The sequence below is a fragment of the Stegastes partitus genome, unplaced genomic scaffold (genome assembly GCF_000690725.1).
Source record: "Stegastes partitus isolate 25-593 unplaced genomic scaffold, Stegastes_partitus-1.0.2 Scaffold86, whole genome shotgun sequence".
Taxonomy (NCBI): domain Eukaryota; kingdom Metazoa; phylum Chordata; class Actinopteri; family Pomacentridae; genus Stegastes; species Stegastes partitus.
In genome coordinates this window covers 400,321-417,469 of record NW_007577817.1, presented here as the reverse complement: position 1 = coordinate 417,469, position 17,149 = coordinate 400,321, and the positions used below count along the sequence as shown (strand labels likewise).

Genomic DNA, 17,149 nt, shown 5'->3' with positions numbered 1-17,149 from the left:
ACAAGTTGTTGGGATATATGAGTCATCATAGTTCCACACACAACTACTAAAAAAGTCTCTTTAGGATGTTTTATGCCACTTAACATTTCTACTAAGGTGAATTTTTTACATTTTTAAAGTAAACATCTAAAGACTTTGTTAGGTTTATGTGGAGACAGATTAAACTTGTTTTTCTACTCATGTAGACATTCTTGGAAATGTGGACAAATATGTCTGTGTGTGTGTGTGTGTGTTGTGTGTGTGTGTGTGTGTGTGTGTGTGTGTGTGTGTGTGTGTGTGTGTGTGTGTGTGTGTATTGGTTCAGGGAGTACAAAGACTGTGCAGTTCTTGCCCAGATGCTTCAGGAGAAGCTGGATGGCTACAAGGCTGATGACCCCACCATGGGAGAGGTAGGGTAGTGAAGTTGGATGACAAAATTACAAAGGGGAAGAGTCAGATGTATCATTGGAAGTTCACCACGCAGGGTCTTTTGGACAAGGGAGGTTTGGAAAATTAAAAAAAAAAAAAAGGAAATTAAAATTGGAAAAAAAAAACAAAAAGAGTCACGTCTCTCTCTGGCCTTTTGATAGAATCAGAGACTTATTGGGTCATTCCATGCCAACTCACCTAGGGCCTCCCAGTTGAGGTCGTGGATATTCTTGAAATAAATCAGGCAAAAACTTCTACCTAAACCATGAAATCTTGCAAAGTGCCACAGCTCTACTCCATATACTTTTGAGTCATGAATTTTTGACATTAATGTTAAATTGAATTGAATGTTAAATTTGGTAACTTCTGCGATTCTTTTAAAGCATCTTTAAAGCCTCTTTAAACATGCAGCAAATGAGCCACTGGCTGGAATTGAACTGCAGCTGCTGCATCAGGGACTATAACCCCTGTACATGGGTCGCCTGCCCAACCTGTTGAGCTATCCAACCACCCAATTTTTATTTTATTTTATTTTTTTTACTAAATATTCCAGAAACCTTGAGCAAAAGCTCAAACTTGTAATCATGTCAATAGCTTATAAAAAAGAAGAAGAAAAAAAACCCTAAAAACTAAAAACATGACATGACATGAACAGTGAAAAGTTCTGAAATCTGGGTGAACTGTGATCAAGCGAGAAACCGAGGGAGGGAATCCAGGAATGAGTTACACTTTTTGGTGAAAGGATTCCTGCTCTAACATCTCCAGGGCCCAGACAAGTCTCGCACTCAGCTGCTCATTCTGGATCGAGGCTTTGATCCAGTGTCACCTCTTCTGCACGAGCTCACACTGCAGGCCATGGCATATGACCTGCTTGGCATTGAGAACGATGTCTACAGGTAACAACAAAAGAGGACTTGCAGCTTCTAAGAGTTTCAATGTTTTTTTTTTAATTTTTAATTTTTAATGTTTTTACTTTGTTGCTTTTAATTATGTAACTCACATTTTGGCTTATATATACGGTAAAACATGGTCTATCTTACTGCAAGGAAGAAGCAAAAGAAAGTAACACACAAACATAAAATTGATAAATACCTCAGTGTCAATCTATTAAAAAGCCTTTATTTCCCACTTGGATACCTTAAGATTTATTTAAACAGATAGAGTACTATTTCCCTTTGATGCACACAGACAGATTGTAAACTTCTCTCACCCTCTCTGTCAGTTTTGAGACCAGTGGTATGGGTGAGACCAGAATGAAGGAGGTACTGCTGGATGAGGATGATGACCTGTGGCTCACTCTGAGACACAAACACATTGCTGAGGTGTCAACGTGAGTTGCTTCGACTTAATGGATACAATAGTGCTGTCGTAAAGCACTATTCATCTTAGGACTCAGGATATACAGTACATCTCAACTCATGTCCCCTGACTTTCCTTGTGTTTTTCTGTCTTTCTCGCTTCACAGGGCTGTGACTCGTTCTCTAAAAGAATTCTCTGCCAGCAAAAAGATGAACACAGGGGAAAAGGTAGAGGACACACGATACTGCTCTCCTCCTTTCAGGATCTGTTTCTGTGTTTGACTCTCAGCTGTCCTTCACCTAGCTCCACAGAGGTGGAAGAATCAGCTGACCCTGTGAGCCACTTCTGGCCTATGCAATGTTTGCTATACGAGGTGTGTCAGAAAGGTTCCAGGACTGGTGTCACAAAAGATATATTTCAAATCCAAACTACAAACTACATGTTTTCCCCTTCCAAGTAATCCCCCTGGAGTCTAACACACGTTCCCAGCCTTCTCTCCCACACCGCCATGCACTCCTGGAAGGATTCTTCCGGGATCCTTCTCAGCTCCGTCATCACAGCCATCGTGATGTTGTCCACGTCTTCAAAACAGGTCCCCTTGATGAACCCCTTGAGTTTGGGGAAGAGGAAACAATCCCACAGAACAAGATGAGGCAAGTAGGGAAGTTGCTCCAGCACGGCGATGTTCTTCTCAGCCAGGAACTGTTGGATGCTCAGGGCGTTGTGAGCAGGTTGTCATGGTGAAGCAGCCACCACTTGTCCTGCCACAACGCTCACCTCTTCTCGCGCACTGAACGAAGCAAATGCTGCAGGATCTCTTTGTAGACGTGCTGGTTGATCGTCTGAAGGGGAAAACTTGTAGTTTGTAGTTTGGGTTTGAAATATATTTTTTTGTGACACCATTCCTGGAACTTTTCTGACACATCTGTAGGCTGCAAAGATGTGATCATGTGATCTGACAAAAAACATAATTCATCCACTCTCCCACCACCTCTGGCAAGCAGTGAATTCCTGATTCGGATTCACAGTGCATGTAAATGCACATTCAGTGAAGCATCCTCTTATAGTTTTTATAAGCATCAAAGCTTAGCAATATCAAGTACTCTGTCTTATGGCCTTTCATTAACACAAGTGACTCTGTTTACAGTCATTAGACGAACACAGGAATCAGTTCTGTCAGTGCACATTGACAAGCCACTTGTTAAATTATCACCAGCAAACCTGTTGGTTCACGTTACTTGTTATAAAAACAGTTAAATGACCAGGTGCACTGGACTCTAACACAATGTTCTATGAAAAACCATAGGTTGACTAAAACAATTCCTAATTATTATTAATATTTTTATTAGAATTATAATTATTCATGCATGTTTCCAACTGAATTAAAAACATGTTTTTCTACATTGTTTAATATTCTTTACAATCATAGTTCAAAACATGTAGGCTATTTTGTGCATGCACATGTTGGAGTATTATAAACTGTCAAAGGATGACCAGAGATTTTAATGTGAAAATCATGTGCTATTGTTACAAAACCACAGATAAAAGCTGAAGATTGCTTTGAGTCTCCCTTAAATCTATGCAGTTTACACAAATGCTATGTGCAAACCTGACACCTCCTTTGCTCAAACACATGAAAATACATGTGTATGGGCTCTAAAGGCTGCAGAATTGTATCTAAAATTAGATTTGGACCCTTTTAACTAATCTAGTGGCATTTATAACTGATTTTTGTATCTGGCCTTTTTGATTTTTGATGTAATGGGAATCTGTGGAGAAGGGACCATATTTGCTTTTTAATATCACTTAATTTGAAGAAAAAATTGCATTTCAAAAAAAAAAAAGATGTATATTATTCACTCCACATGAATATATTATTACATTGCATTAAAGCAAAGAAGATTTACTTTCACTGAAATGTATCACTCTCTCCTTCAGACTACCATGAAGGAACTGTCCCAGATGCTGAAGAAAATGCCTCAATATCAGAAAGAACTCAGCAAGGTAGGAGCTTAAGTGTTACTATTATATATACAGTCATAGAAAATGACTTTAGAACACCCTTGTTTTCTTCAATTTCTTGTTCATTTTAATGCCTGGTACCACTAAAGGTATATTACCTGAAGAATACAATGAACATGGCAAAAAATGCAACTGATTACATAATAGTTTATGTCCTATTTGACATGCTTAAGCTTAATTGTATTCCCAGGGTGCATAAGAGGCCATGTCATGTCATAAGCAGCACTGCACATCCAAAGGCCTAGAGTGGTTTCCTGCTTGCATTCAAGTCGTAGTACAACTCAGAAGTTGTCAGCTCTCACATAATGCTTAAAACAAAAGGACTGTGTGAAGCCACAAAGGCAGCCATCTTGGCACTGCTGGAAATTGGCATGAGTGAGAGACAGATAGCGAAAAAAAACAAGAAGATCTCCAAGACAGCCGTTCATTACACCAAGAAAAAACAAGCCCAACATGGTACTACCAAATTGCTAGCTGGTCGCAGCAGAAAACGTCTTTCTACCCCATGAGATGACCATGCACCCATCCCTTCCTGTGTCAGGAATTGTCGTCAGACCTCCAGGGATCTTAAAAATGAGTGGGCACTGTGGAGAAATGTGACTTGTTTGGCAAGGACAGTTCCAAACGGACTTCTTGAAGCTGGTCTAAAGTCACACAGGGCACAGAGGAAGCCCTTCATCAATGAAAGGCAGAGGAAAGCCCGGTTACTCTTTGCTGGGGATCACAAGTACTGGACTGTTGATGATTGGGCTGAGCTTCTCTTCAGTGATGAATCCAATTTTCAATTGAAGCCCATTTCAGCCAACTTACTGGTTAGGAGGAAGTCTGGAGAAGCCTACAAACCAGACTGTCTTGCCCCTACAGTAACACATGGGGGTGGATCAGTGACGATCTGGGGTTGTTTCAGTATGGGTGGAACAGGGCAAATGCAACTGTGTGAAGGGCAAATGAACCAGGTCATGTACAGGGCTACTCTTGAAAATAGTCTTCATCCATCAGCTGGAAAACTCTTTCCTGCCTCAAATAACTGGATTTTCCAACAAGACAATGGCCCTTACCACACAGCAAGGTCAGTTAAAGCCTGGATGGAGAACCAGAACACTGGAACCTAGCCTTGGCCTGCTCAATCACCAGATCTAAATCCAATCCTGTGGAAAATCATCAAAGGCAAAATGAAGAACCACAAGTCCAAAAACAAAGTAAATTAGTTTGAATTTGTGCAACAGGTATGGGCTGCTGTGACAGCAGAACAATGTCAGAAGGTGATGGAAAGTATGCCAAGATGCATGGCTGCAGTCATCAAAACAATGGTTATGCAATCAATCAAATAAAAATTATTTTGGTAATTGCCAATGCTGTTATTTAGGGTACCTGTGGCCTAAACCTCACACTGGATGGTGCTCTAATACATTTGTTAAGCATTTTGTATTATATATATTTTGTAGAATTATTTTGTATAATTCAGATTTAACATTTATTCAATATGGAGAGTTTCTAAAAGGCTCATTGGCCTGTGCCTCATTTTCAAAATTGTAGATGTAATGTCAGCTTGTCATTTTGGTTCAATGTTGTGTTTTATTTTGTTCAGGTTGATGTATTGCTTATTCTCGTCTGTCTTTATTGTATAGTTGTTGTTTTTTTTTATTTATTTGCCATTTTTATTTCTGTTGGTAACAGTGTTTAAACAACGTTCAACATGCAAAGAAAATTTGACTTTCATTACAATGTGAGATAATAAACAGGATAGTAAACCTATGAACATGATAAATATGGCAATGTGGTAAGGAAAAGTTCAGGAAGCCTGGAAGTTGTCAGCAGGTAGAAATACTGTACATGATATGTTTAACATATGTTGTAGCTGTCTGGGCTGTCTGTATCAACCTCAGTAACAGCATCTCTCCTCTTTGAACTCAGTATTCAACCCATCTCCATCTGGCTGAGGACTGTATGAACCGCTACCAGGGCACTGTGGACAAACTCTGTCGTGTTGAACAGGTAAATGTTAGACCTATCTTTAGACCCTTTTGTAATGTTCATCTATAGTTAATGCAGTGGAATTGAGCTTAATTTAGTGTTCCAAAGTAAGCAAGCACTGCCAGGATATATGTCTGTGTGGTGCTGGAAATATGCATAGTTGCTTTCGTTCCAACAGGGCAATGTCAGCCTCCTGCCTGTGTATTAAATAGCACATTGCTGTTGTTTGTAGAGCACCGTAATTAATGTTGCTTCAGGACCATCACTGAAACTGACCATTCATGTTATTCTCATCATATAACTGAAACCCCAGTCACCTGGGTGAAAGTGTTAACTTTCTAACTGTTTAGAAATGTGCTTTTGCTTTGTCTTTTTTTCCCCCAAGTCACACCATGATTAGTTAGTTGCAAAGATTAAAGTTTATTTAAATAACACCAATTCAAAGCAAATATCATCTCAAGGGGAGAATAACAGGATAGCAGATGGCTAAAGATCCAGAGACACCCACAGGGAGAACAAAACACAGACTACAGGAGAGAGAAGACACAAAGTTATTGACATATAATGGTGGTAAACAACTGTATGGAGAAAGGTGACCAGTGGAAAGTCTCTGATGATTATAGACCTATAGCAGCATTATTCAATTCAATTCAATTCAATGCATCCATCCATCCATCCATCCATCAATCCATCCATCCATCCATTATCTATACACCGCTTAATACTCACTAGGGTCGCTGGAGCCTATCCCAGCTGACTTAGGGCGAAGGCAGGGGACATTACAGGGCTACACTTAGAGACAGACAGCCAAGCACACTCACATTCACACCTATGGACAATTTAGAATCACCAATAAGATAAGAAAAGATAAGATAAGATATGCCTTTATTTATCTCATTTATCTTCACATTGTTGTCAGCAGCATTACACATAGAGAGATACACACATACTAGACAGAAATATGTACATATAAATATAAGATGATTAACCTCAACATGTTTTTGGACTTGTGGGAAGAAGCCAGAGAACCCACGCTGCACGGGGAGAACATACAAACCCCCCCCACCAGGACGCGAACCGGCAACCTTCTTGCTGCAAGATAACAGTGCTACCAACTGCGCCACCCTGCAGTTCAATTCAATTCAATTCAATTCAATTCAATTCAATTCAGCTTAATTCAATTCAATTCAGTTCAATTCAATTCAAATAACTTCATTCATTCAATTCAAAAGCAGGGGAATGAATAAAGTTATTTGAATTGAATTGAATTGAATTGAATTGAATTGAACTGAATAATGCTGCTATAGTGTTAATAACGGATACGTGACCCTTAGCGTTCCACAACTATAAGCTTTATCAAAGAGCAAGGTTTTAAACTTAATCTTAAACATAGAGAGGATATCTGCCTCCAGAACCCAAACTGTGAGCAGATTCCACAACAGAGGAGCTGATAACTGAAGGCTCAGCCTCCCGTTCTATTACTGGAATCTCTGGGAACCACAAGTAGACCTGCAGTCTGAGAGCGAAATGCTCTTTTAAGATAATATGGCACTACAGTAAGGTTTTAAAGATAAGATGGAGCTTGGTCATTAAGAGTTTTATATGTGAGGAGAACCATTATAAATGCTGATAAAATCTTTAGCTGAAGTTCAGGAGCAGGACCACACCGTAATCACGGCCCTTCCTGTCGTACGTCTGTATATACCCCTTATGATGAACCATGTGTCTGAGCATGCTCCGCCTGGGTTGGCATGATTCATCCCATCCACCAATAACCTCCCCTACAGTAATCACTACAACTATTTCCAACCATAGGATACCAACTCACCTTTCCTCCCCTGACACTTCCCAACAATCTTTTCCCTTCTATTCTGGCAACGGGCTGCCAGCTTATAGTACAAGAGTTTGACAACAACCTGACTCTATCTCTCAATATAGCCCTCCATCTTGGAGACACAATTATCTATCATTCTTCCATCTCGCTCGCCTCTAACATAGCAACTCCTCTCCAACAATTCATCAAAGACAGCTACTGGGGGCGCCACTACTGGGAGCTGCACCGATGCACCTTTTCAGAATATTCATCTTTAATACGTCACAAACGAGGATGCCTGAGTTACCCAACCACCACATGTACTGTCCACAATTCAAAATACATTATAGTACAAGAGTTTGACAACAACCTGACTGCAATTCTCAACATAGTCCTTCATCTTGGAGACACAGGCCACTATCATTCCAACCCAGTCTTACTGCAATTTGTGAAAATTGTCACGAAATTTAATCTGTTGTTTCGTGTCCTAGGACATGCTATGCCCAACTTTTTTGTGTTCCCCAGCATGAATTTCAGACAAATACATTTCAAAGATAAAGATAAAGATAAACTTTATTGATCCCATAGTGGGGAAAGTTCACTGTTACAACAGCTCCAAAAAAAAAAGTGTACAGTCAGCATAGAATAATTTAGGAACACTCAGTGCAAATTGTAGGAAAGAAACCAATAACACAGTGCAAAAAAATTGCAAGAGATAAAAGAACATTATAGACAGAAGATTTTGTATTTTTTTATGAAGACTATATACACAAAGATGATAGTTATTGCACATAGTGGAACGTGTTGGTTGGTTGAAAAAGTGCAGCAGTAACAGAGGTACCAGTGGAGTCTATAATGCATCATTGTAAAGTCTGACTGTTGTTGGGATGAAGGACCTGCGGAAACGTTCCTTCTTACACTTTGGATGTAACAGTCTGTCACTGAACATACTACGTAAGGAGTTCACAGTCTAATGCAGAGGGTGGGAGGTGTTTCCTATGATGGCAGACAGTTTGGCCAGTGCCCTCCTCTCTCCCAACACCTCAATGGAGTCCAGGGGGCAGCCACAGACTGAGCTGGCTCTTTTTATCAGTCTGTTGAGTCTGCTCTTATCATGCTCAGAGCACCCCCCTCCCCAGCACACTACTGCATAAGAGACCACTGATGCCACCACAGTATCGTAGTACGTCCTCAGCAGTGGCCTGCACACACCAAATGATGCAAGCCTCCTCAGCAGGTATAAACGACACTGATCCTTCTTGTACAGAGAGTCAGTGTTATCTGTCCAGTCCAGTTTGTTATTTAGGTGAACACCCAGGTACTTGTAGGTCCTCACTCTCTCTATGTCAAGTCTCTGGATGTTCAGCGGTGGAGTGTGTGAGGGTTTCCTGTGGAAATTGATCACCATCTCTTTTGTCTTGCTGGCGTTCGTTTGAGGGTGGTTCTGCTCACCAGTCGACAAAGTCCATGATTCAATTCAATTCAGTTCAATTCAATTCAGTTTTATTTGTATAGCGCATATTTACAACAACAGGTCATCTCATAGCGCTTCACAAAGGCAGAAACACCCAATAATCCAAAACATTTGGATTCCTGATAAGCTTCAGCAGTCTACAAGCAGTCCACAACAGTGGGAAGGAACTGAAAACCCCTGTGGGGGGAAAAAAACCTCCGACAGAACCAGGCTCAGGGAGGGACAGCCATCTGCCTCCACCGGTTGGGTGGATGTGAGAAAAATCTCTGCCCCCTCAACTCTGACTTCATTACAGAGACCGGTCAAGTCACAACCTTATTCTGATTCCTCTTTTACTCTGTGCCCAACGGCATCTAAAATCCTGTTCTCTGGCCACTCCTTCCATATTACTGCAGCTTCCAGCCAACATGGCACCTAATCAGGGCCATGGGCATCAAGTGCATCCACTCCTTTTCCACCTCGAGACCTATGATGCCCACTCCTTGTTTCATTCTTATGAGAAGCTTTGTTGGGGTCCCCCATCCAAGGAGCCACTGCTGGTCCCCGACAAATTTTTCTCCACACTGCATCAGCTCAACTCAGTCATCCCCAGCATAACACTCCAATGAACAATCATGCTTCAAATTGATGTGTGGTCCAAGGTATCGAAATGGAGATCAAATCTTAAGCTGAAGTTCAGGAATAGAGGACCACATCTCAGTCACTCCCCTTCCTGTCATATGTCTATAAATACCACCTTGCCCTTCCCACTTGTTCGTTCTCACTTCTTGTGCCCCACCCACCTTCCCTTTTCTTCTGCCTCCTCTTCCTGTCTTCTCCTTTTCCTATGGTGTCCAATCATCCTCCATTTTGTAGCCTTGTCTTATAGAAAAACCCTGTGACAAGATGTAGAATGGGGACCTTTAATTTGGTTTGTATTGTCTATGTTTGCTTTATTAAGACCTCAGAAAAGTTTTAACAATCCATTATACAAGTAGTGTAAGGCTGCAATCAACCACCAATTTTCATTATAAATGCTAATTGGTAAATTTTTTTGACTATAATATGACCAATGCCTGTAAATAAGTGTCCATAATTTTGCTTTGAAATTTTAGACAAAAGACGCTTCTAACCATCACAGTCACTGCAGTTTTAGGTTTTCTTCAGTATCAAAGTTGTCCAGTGAAAATAGTCTATAACACAGTACACTGCAAAGAGGTACTGTAAATGGATAAAATACAATAGAACAGATTTTTATTGTTGTTATTGTGCAACAACAAAAGACAGTTTAGCATCTCTATCAGTAGGCAAAAAACAAACACAGTCATTGCAAAATATACAAAATTAATAAAACAATCAAACAATCAAACAAATATATGTATTTGTTCGTATATCTGAAGCTTTTTTCAGCTTCAAATATAAGTTGAAAAAAGCTCAGTTCACTACACAGATCATTGGGTAACTCTCTGAATGTAGCAATTGGCTGTTTGTAGGTGTGTCCATTTTCTTTTTTTTTCGACATAGGATGTTTCTTTCTTATGCATTGGAACTTATGTGGAACTCAGGTTGACATTTAGACCACTCTGCTCTGTAATGTTTTTTAGGATCTGGCAATGTCCACAGATGCTGAGGGTGAGAAGATCAAGGATCCCATGAGGCTTATTGTTCCCGTTCTACTGGATGCCAATGTCAGTGTGTCTGACAAGATCCGCATCATCCTGCTTTATATATTTCTTAAAAATGGTAAGGCATCCACTGTCCTATTGCTGCTGTCTTTCATATCAGCTAATACAATCTGGAAGCTGGAGATTACTGCACTGGGATGAGAAAAGCAGAAAAGAATCAGTGTTCTGATATTCTGTCTTAGTTGTTGTGTGTGTGTGTGTGTGTGTGTGTGTGTGGTTTGCGTGTGCATGTGTGTGTGTTTTTGTTAAAAATAATTCTAAATACATATTTATATGTGTCCATACTAACATGCATTTGTGCTGCATGTATTTGTGTGTATTCATGTGTCAGGTGTGACAGAGGAAAATCTCTGTAAGCTCCTTCAGCATGCCAGTATCCCCCCAGAGGACAGTGACATCATTTCCAACATGGCCCACATGGGCGTTCCCATAATCTCTGAGGTGAGCTGTGCTTGCCACAATCCTCAGTGTTCCACCATAGCTTTAAACATAGGCAGAGAGACTCCAGGTACTTACTACTGCTCAGTGTGTCGTCTTCACTTTCCTTCCTACTTCCTACTGTCCACAGTACAGCCAGTGAGTTAAAGGGTTAAAGGGGTGGGATATTTAAAAATGGAACACAAATATATAACATTTTGAAAAAGGTTTAGTCATTTTCCAAAACAGCGGCCCACTGTAGGTTTTTTTTTTGTTTGTTTGGTTTTTTTTTAGCAAATTGTACTATAACAGAACAAAACTGCATTTATTGGGGAATAATTTCAGCAGCTGATCAATCTAATCAAAATATACTACAGTACGTGTGTTCACAGCGTGACTGAACATGTCACCCATTTGCTTGTCATTAAATGAAAGTTTAACAATAGGCTGCTGAGAAAAGTCCTTGAAGGGGATTCACTGGAAACCCTCAGTAAACCATGTGCGCGTGTTTGTTGAGATGGATCAAATTTATAGCCATTACCAAAACTGAACGGGCACTATTTAGAAATTGGTGAAGGCTAAGGCTTCCCAGAATGGACATGGAAAAAATAAATTGCTTACAATTTTATGCAAATGATTGGTTTTACTGATTGTTATTTATATGCAACAGCTCGTATATGAGAGGGAGCTATAAACTGCTGGTTATTGATTGTGGTGATATCTTAACTAGTGTGACAACATTTTTTTTTTTAAACTATTCTAAAAAGAATTGCAAATCTAAATTGAATGTGATAAAGTAAACTCGCAATCTTGAATTTCAAACCGCATAAACTAAGGCTTCTTCCTTGAGACAAATTTATTGCATTTTAGTAACTTCATTAAGTAAAGAGAGGTTTGTTTTGCACGCCTGTGTGTTACTTTGGTTGCAAGCACATGAGACAGAGAAGACCTAAAGTTTCCTCTCCCCACCTGCCAAACATTGCTTCAGCAGGTATGATGTCCCCTTATGGCAGATTACAGTATAACACCTGAACTGGAAACATTTCATTGTAATGGCATTTAAAAAAAAAAACAACAAAATTTTCAACTTACTTGCATCTATGACTTTCTAAATAATTGAAGCAGGTAAAATGTTTGTTTATGCTTGGGGTAAGCACTTTTATCTCAACATAGAAGCACAAAATTAACTTTTTGTTGAAAGAAATTGGGACTCTATGTAAAACTAACATTATTGAGAGTAAAGTTTAAAAAACATTACTTCCAGTTGAGTTGTAAAAGCATAACACTGTTTCTTTTCAGGGCACTGCCAAGAAGGCCAAAAAGCCTGATCGTAAGGAACGAATCAGTGAGCAGACCTACCAGCTCTCCAGGTGGACTCCTCTTGTCAAGGATCTTATTGAGGTACATCTCATGTGCTGTAACTGCAACTGTTACTTAGGTTGTTCAGTCTGATTACAGGCTAATATTGGGGATTACTGGAGTACTAGACATTTATTTTTAGTTTGGCTTTTGAGAAATGGAACATGGGTGAGTCTGTTTCTGGTACATAGAGTTGTAGCTTGTATGTGTTCCCACAGGACGCAATTGAGGACAAACTTGACCCCAAGCAGTACCCATATATTTCTCAGCGACAAGCATCTGCCAAAGCCAGTGCTCCCTCAAGGTGTGTAGTTTTTAAATCACACTCAAGGTAATATAAATAAAATTAAGTAGATTAGAGCCATGACTGTCGTTTTAGTGGGAAAAAAATCACTGTGCCCAGTGTGGAAAAACAACCTTTTTGCCACAAATGCTTATCGATATGTTTCTCATCATACAGTGCTCGCTATGGTAACTGGCACAAGAACAGGGGTCCCACAGAGATGAAGACAGGGCCCCGGATAATTGTTTTTATCATCGGAGGCATGACACACAGCGAGATGCGCTGTGTGTATGAGGTCACCCAGACCAATGGCAAGTGGGAGGCCCTGATTGGTGAGTTAACTGGACAAAAAGAGAGCTGACCAGGTTACTTAGTCCTCAACTTTTAGATTAGTTTTCTCATCAGTACTACTCAGCTAGTGAAAAAAAGTTTGTTTTTGCTGGCTGAGTAGTACTGAGTAGTGAAAGCAGTGAGAGCTTTATGAAGTCTGTGAAAATAACCTTGTTGATATCGGTGATGTCATCAGCTTGGGTTTTTAAAACCAGAATACAAATGTATAGGTGAAGCTCAATTACAGTACAAACTGAAGGTGTTGAATGAAGGACATGGGCAAGGGGCTTACATAAGATGTTATTCAGCTGCATTATGAAACAAGTACATTACAGCTTTTGTGAAAGTCAGCCTTTACAAGTGAGGTATCTCAAGGTTTTTTTGGCACTCTGCTGACTTTTAAAACTTAATTTAAAAATCTGTCTCCAGTTTTACTTAATTGCAGTAATAAATTGGCAGAGTTCCCCTTTGTTTGTTTGATCCAGCATGACCTGGTATACATGGGTAAATGGTTGATAAATACCTCTGAGTGTCTGGATCTTGCTGATGTTTCATTTTGGAAATCTTAAATTTATGTTTTGAGTACAGTGGCTTCTATGTAAAGGCATTAATCACATTATGTGACAGCTGATATGTTGTTGGGACTCACTAGGAAAGGGTGCAGTCTCAGGTACTGGAAGAGAAAAACTAAAAATGCATCGTTGTCTGGAGTTCAGATTTCATGACGCTTTTAGAAACCCTGGTCTCCTGGGACAGGCCTGTTTGGCAGCATTTGGTAAATTTTCATTAAAACCTTTGTAAATCTATTTTTGTTTCTATCAGTCTAATGTGTATCTTACATAAATAACAGCGTTTGACCCAGGATTTAGTCCTTGCTGAGCTTTCAGGATTTTGTACCCTGTAGGTTCCACCCACATAATCACACCTCCTAAGTACCTAAAGGAACTACAGCACCCAGACTTCTTGGACCCCAACTCCCCACCAGAGGGCACCGAGGAGCCGCCTGCAGAATGAAAAGACAAGTGGAAGTAAATACAAAACTTGTGATGTGCTTTGTGAATCCCCATGTTCCCTCGTGCCAACCAACTCACCCAGCTTCTTACCTGTAAACCTTACGCTGCAGTATTTGTTGTGAGTGATCTTCACTGACACTCAGATGCTGCTTTTGTCTGTGTTGTGAAGTTTCAGAGTGAGTGTTTCTGATACAGTGTCCTGTTGGGGAAGTGTACCTGCATAGGGGTACAGTAGCTGAAATCATCTCTGCATTTCTGGCAGATTTCTGGCTGCACTGTTTCATGCTAACTCTACATATACATTATATCATGAAGATGATAAGTTGTAACATAAATTTAACACATGCTACATTGCCAGTGTATATGACATATATGATGAAGATGCATTACATTCAGGTTGTGATGCAATGACACAGTTCACTTGTTCATCTGTCAAATACTGATGATGATCCATTAGGACAGTTGTTCGGTTGTTTTGGAAGGTTTAAGGGACCCTTTCCTACCACACTTTTCAGACAATTAACTGGAGACTGTGGTGTCTCAGGATTCTGGTAACTTGGGCTTTTCTTCCTGCTTTTCACTGTGGCTATGTTGTGGACATGGTGTCCAACTGTTTAGCTACAGTTGGACAACTTGAACAGGTTAGTTTCAGGCAAATTGAACCATAAAAATGCCCAGAATCAGCCACAGAGTGAAAGAACAGAACAAAAAAGAACAGGAATTTGGCCACACAAAGTATTTCATGTCAGAAATCGGTCTATAAATGATTCCAGACCACATAGATGGATTATAGCACAACATGCCCCAGGGCAAAGATGCATGAAAGACCCACCACCCATCTCACAGAGGAGTGTCTTTGTGGTTGCATTGTTTTTTTGTTTATTGAACCTTCTTGTTGTGGCCATATTGCATGTTTTGCTGCTCATTTTACATTACTTAGTGGTCATTTTGTTCATTTTTATTGATGTTTTGTAACTATTTTTGGCTGTTTTACATGTGTTTGTTGCATTTTACATCCATTGGTGTTCATTTTGCACGTCTGTGTGGTATATATAGTGGCCTTACCTTGGTCGGTCAAAGCTTTTTTGTGGTACCACATATTGATGCTGGAGAGGTTTGGAATTGTCAAATATGGATGTAATTCCTAGAGATACTAAACTGGTTAAAACCTGTCTGACTGTTCAGTATCTTGCCCTGTCAGACTTCTTTTGCATTACTGCTCCCAGGATTTGTTGTCAGCAAATCACTTGCTTAGTCCAGTCAAATGTTTAGGACACAAGTTTAAATGAAATGAAATTCACTATTTAATGAAATAATGTACATTTTTGAAATGTTACTGTGAACAACTGAACAGTGTTGTTGAATAAGACATTTATTTTATTACACTTAGCTTTGATCACTGTAATCATCATCAATGGCATATCATTTTGTGTCTTTCAGGATCAACTGAAATCTTCACCCCTTCTCGTCTTCTAAAGGTCCTCAAAGACTTGGAGAAAGAAGAGCAGAGTAGTTAAGAAGCTCCCTACTTAGTCAGCATAAAGCAAAAACACTAAACCATGACTCCTCCTTCCTCCTCTGTCCTTTCCCACCTGGCACGACACATCAAATATACACTTGGTGTTCCATACAATTCAGTTGCTGTTAACTCATGACCTAAGCTGTGTTTTATTCACCATGTGTTGAGTTTTCTGTGTGCTGATGTTGATCAACATTTATTGGAAGAGAGTAAATTTGTGTTGAATGTCGTCTACTGTATACCAACTGTATTTTGTGGGGTTTTATTTATTTTGAAAAGTAACGTATGTGAATTAATTTAAATGACTGGATGAGATTCAGTTAATATGGTTTATAAATGCCACAGTGTTATAACAGAAAAAAAGGTATCTTCCATGGAACACTTCTGGATTTGATACATCATCTGTGAATTTGCTTATATTGCAGTCTCTCCCTACCAATATGCAGCCTCACTTAATTAGCTGGAGCATGGTTATCTTTTATGTAGTGCTTTCCATAGAGTACAAACCATGCCATACTGTTCTAATAATCAGATTTACAATAATGCATCTGACCTTGGAAATGCCAACTTAAACCCACTCTGATGGTATATTTAGTTGAAGCTCAAGCATATAAAAGATAATCATACATTATCGTAGTTGGATTGTTTCTTGTGCATTGTCTCATTGGCTCAACATCTGCAGTATTTCAGGCAGTGTAATTTTTCTCCTGTAGCAATTCAGTTTCCTTTTTGTTCCCTGTGTTTAACCATAATTCTGTCATTGGTTATTGTTGTATAGCATTTCTATATAACTAGTAACTAGCCCACTGTGTTTGAAGAGAGACATCAGGATGATCAAATGTCTGTGCTTTTATGTACACATCTATGAACCGTATTTGCTGCAGGGTGTGTTCAGTGCATAAAGTGGCTTTCATTAAACTTCTAATTTAGTTTTTGTTTGTTTCTATTCTATGTGGGGTCAAATTGAATATAAGCTCTCTCAAGTGAGAAGTTGAGCATACAGTATACTTAAAATTGTTTTTGTTTTGTTTTTTTTTTTGAAAAAAATTTCTACTGAAGTAAAGCAGGTGAATTTTATTGCATAACCCAAAATTTTCGAGATGGTTCAAGGGGCTTTACAATACTTTCAGCATGTCACATGCCCACAAAATAGGCGATGGATTTTAACTAAAATGATAGGCATCAAGAGTAAAATAATTCTTTGTACATTATTTTATAACAGGGTTTTCAATGTGCTGAATAACCATCATGGCAGAGTGTGGCTATGCCTCAAAAAGCCCCAAACCTTTAGGGGCCCCCGGAGTCCTGCAATGATTCATTTATCCATTTTCTGCTGCCTAGTGTTTAGCATGTTCTGGGTTTTCCCTGTGGTTGGACACAGCTGGATAGTCTCCAGAGGAACGTACTGTGAACAGATGTCTTAACAGTTTAACTCCTTTCAAAGCAGAAGTTCTACAACAAACCAGTGATCCAGATGTCAAAGCTCCCCATCAAATCTTAGAGCAGTAACATAGACTGTATAAAAGATGGACGTAGCAACCGGCCCTGAAAAATGAGGCCAACCTGCAATATCA

The 17,149-nt window shown here is 39.6% G+C and overlaps 1 protein-coding gene across 2 annotated transcripts in view; it reads left to right on the top strand.

The window, feature by feature from the left end:
* Positions 1-14,057, top strand: part of LOC103353854 (syntaxin-binding protein 1-like) — a 33,055-nt gene extending 18,998 nt beyond the window's left edge. The window contains exons 8-20 of one of the 2 annotated variants that reach the window (XM_008277021.1): positions 305-389; positions 1,174-1,304; positions 1,631-1,738; positions 1,874-1,934; positions 3,646-3,711; positions 5,644-5,724; positions 10,574-10,712; positions 10,986-11,095; positions 12,060-12,062; positions 12,371-12,472; positions 12,649-12,734; positions 12,891-13,045; positions 13,948-14,057. In XM_008277021.1, the coding sequence (XP_008275243.1) occupies positions 305-389; positions 1,174-1,304; positions 1,631-1,738; positions 1,874-1,934; positions 3,646-3,711; positions 5,644-5,724; positions 10,574-10,712; positions 10,986-11,095; positions 12,060-12,062; positions 12,371-12,472; positions 12,649-12,734; positions 12,891-13,045; positions 13,948-14,057 (1,237 nt within the window). The remainder of the gene's footprint in view (positions 1-304; positions 390-1,173; positions 1,305-1,630; positions 1,739-1,873; positions 1,935-3,645; positions 3,712-5,643; positions 5,725-10,573; positions 10,713-10,985; positions 11,096-12,059; positions 12,063-12,370; positions 12,473-12,648; positions 12,735-12,890; positions 13,046-13,947) is intronic. The other variant, XM_008277020.1, reaches the window with a different exon arrangement.
* Positions 14,058-17,149: the final 3,092 nt, after the last annotated feature.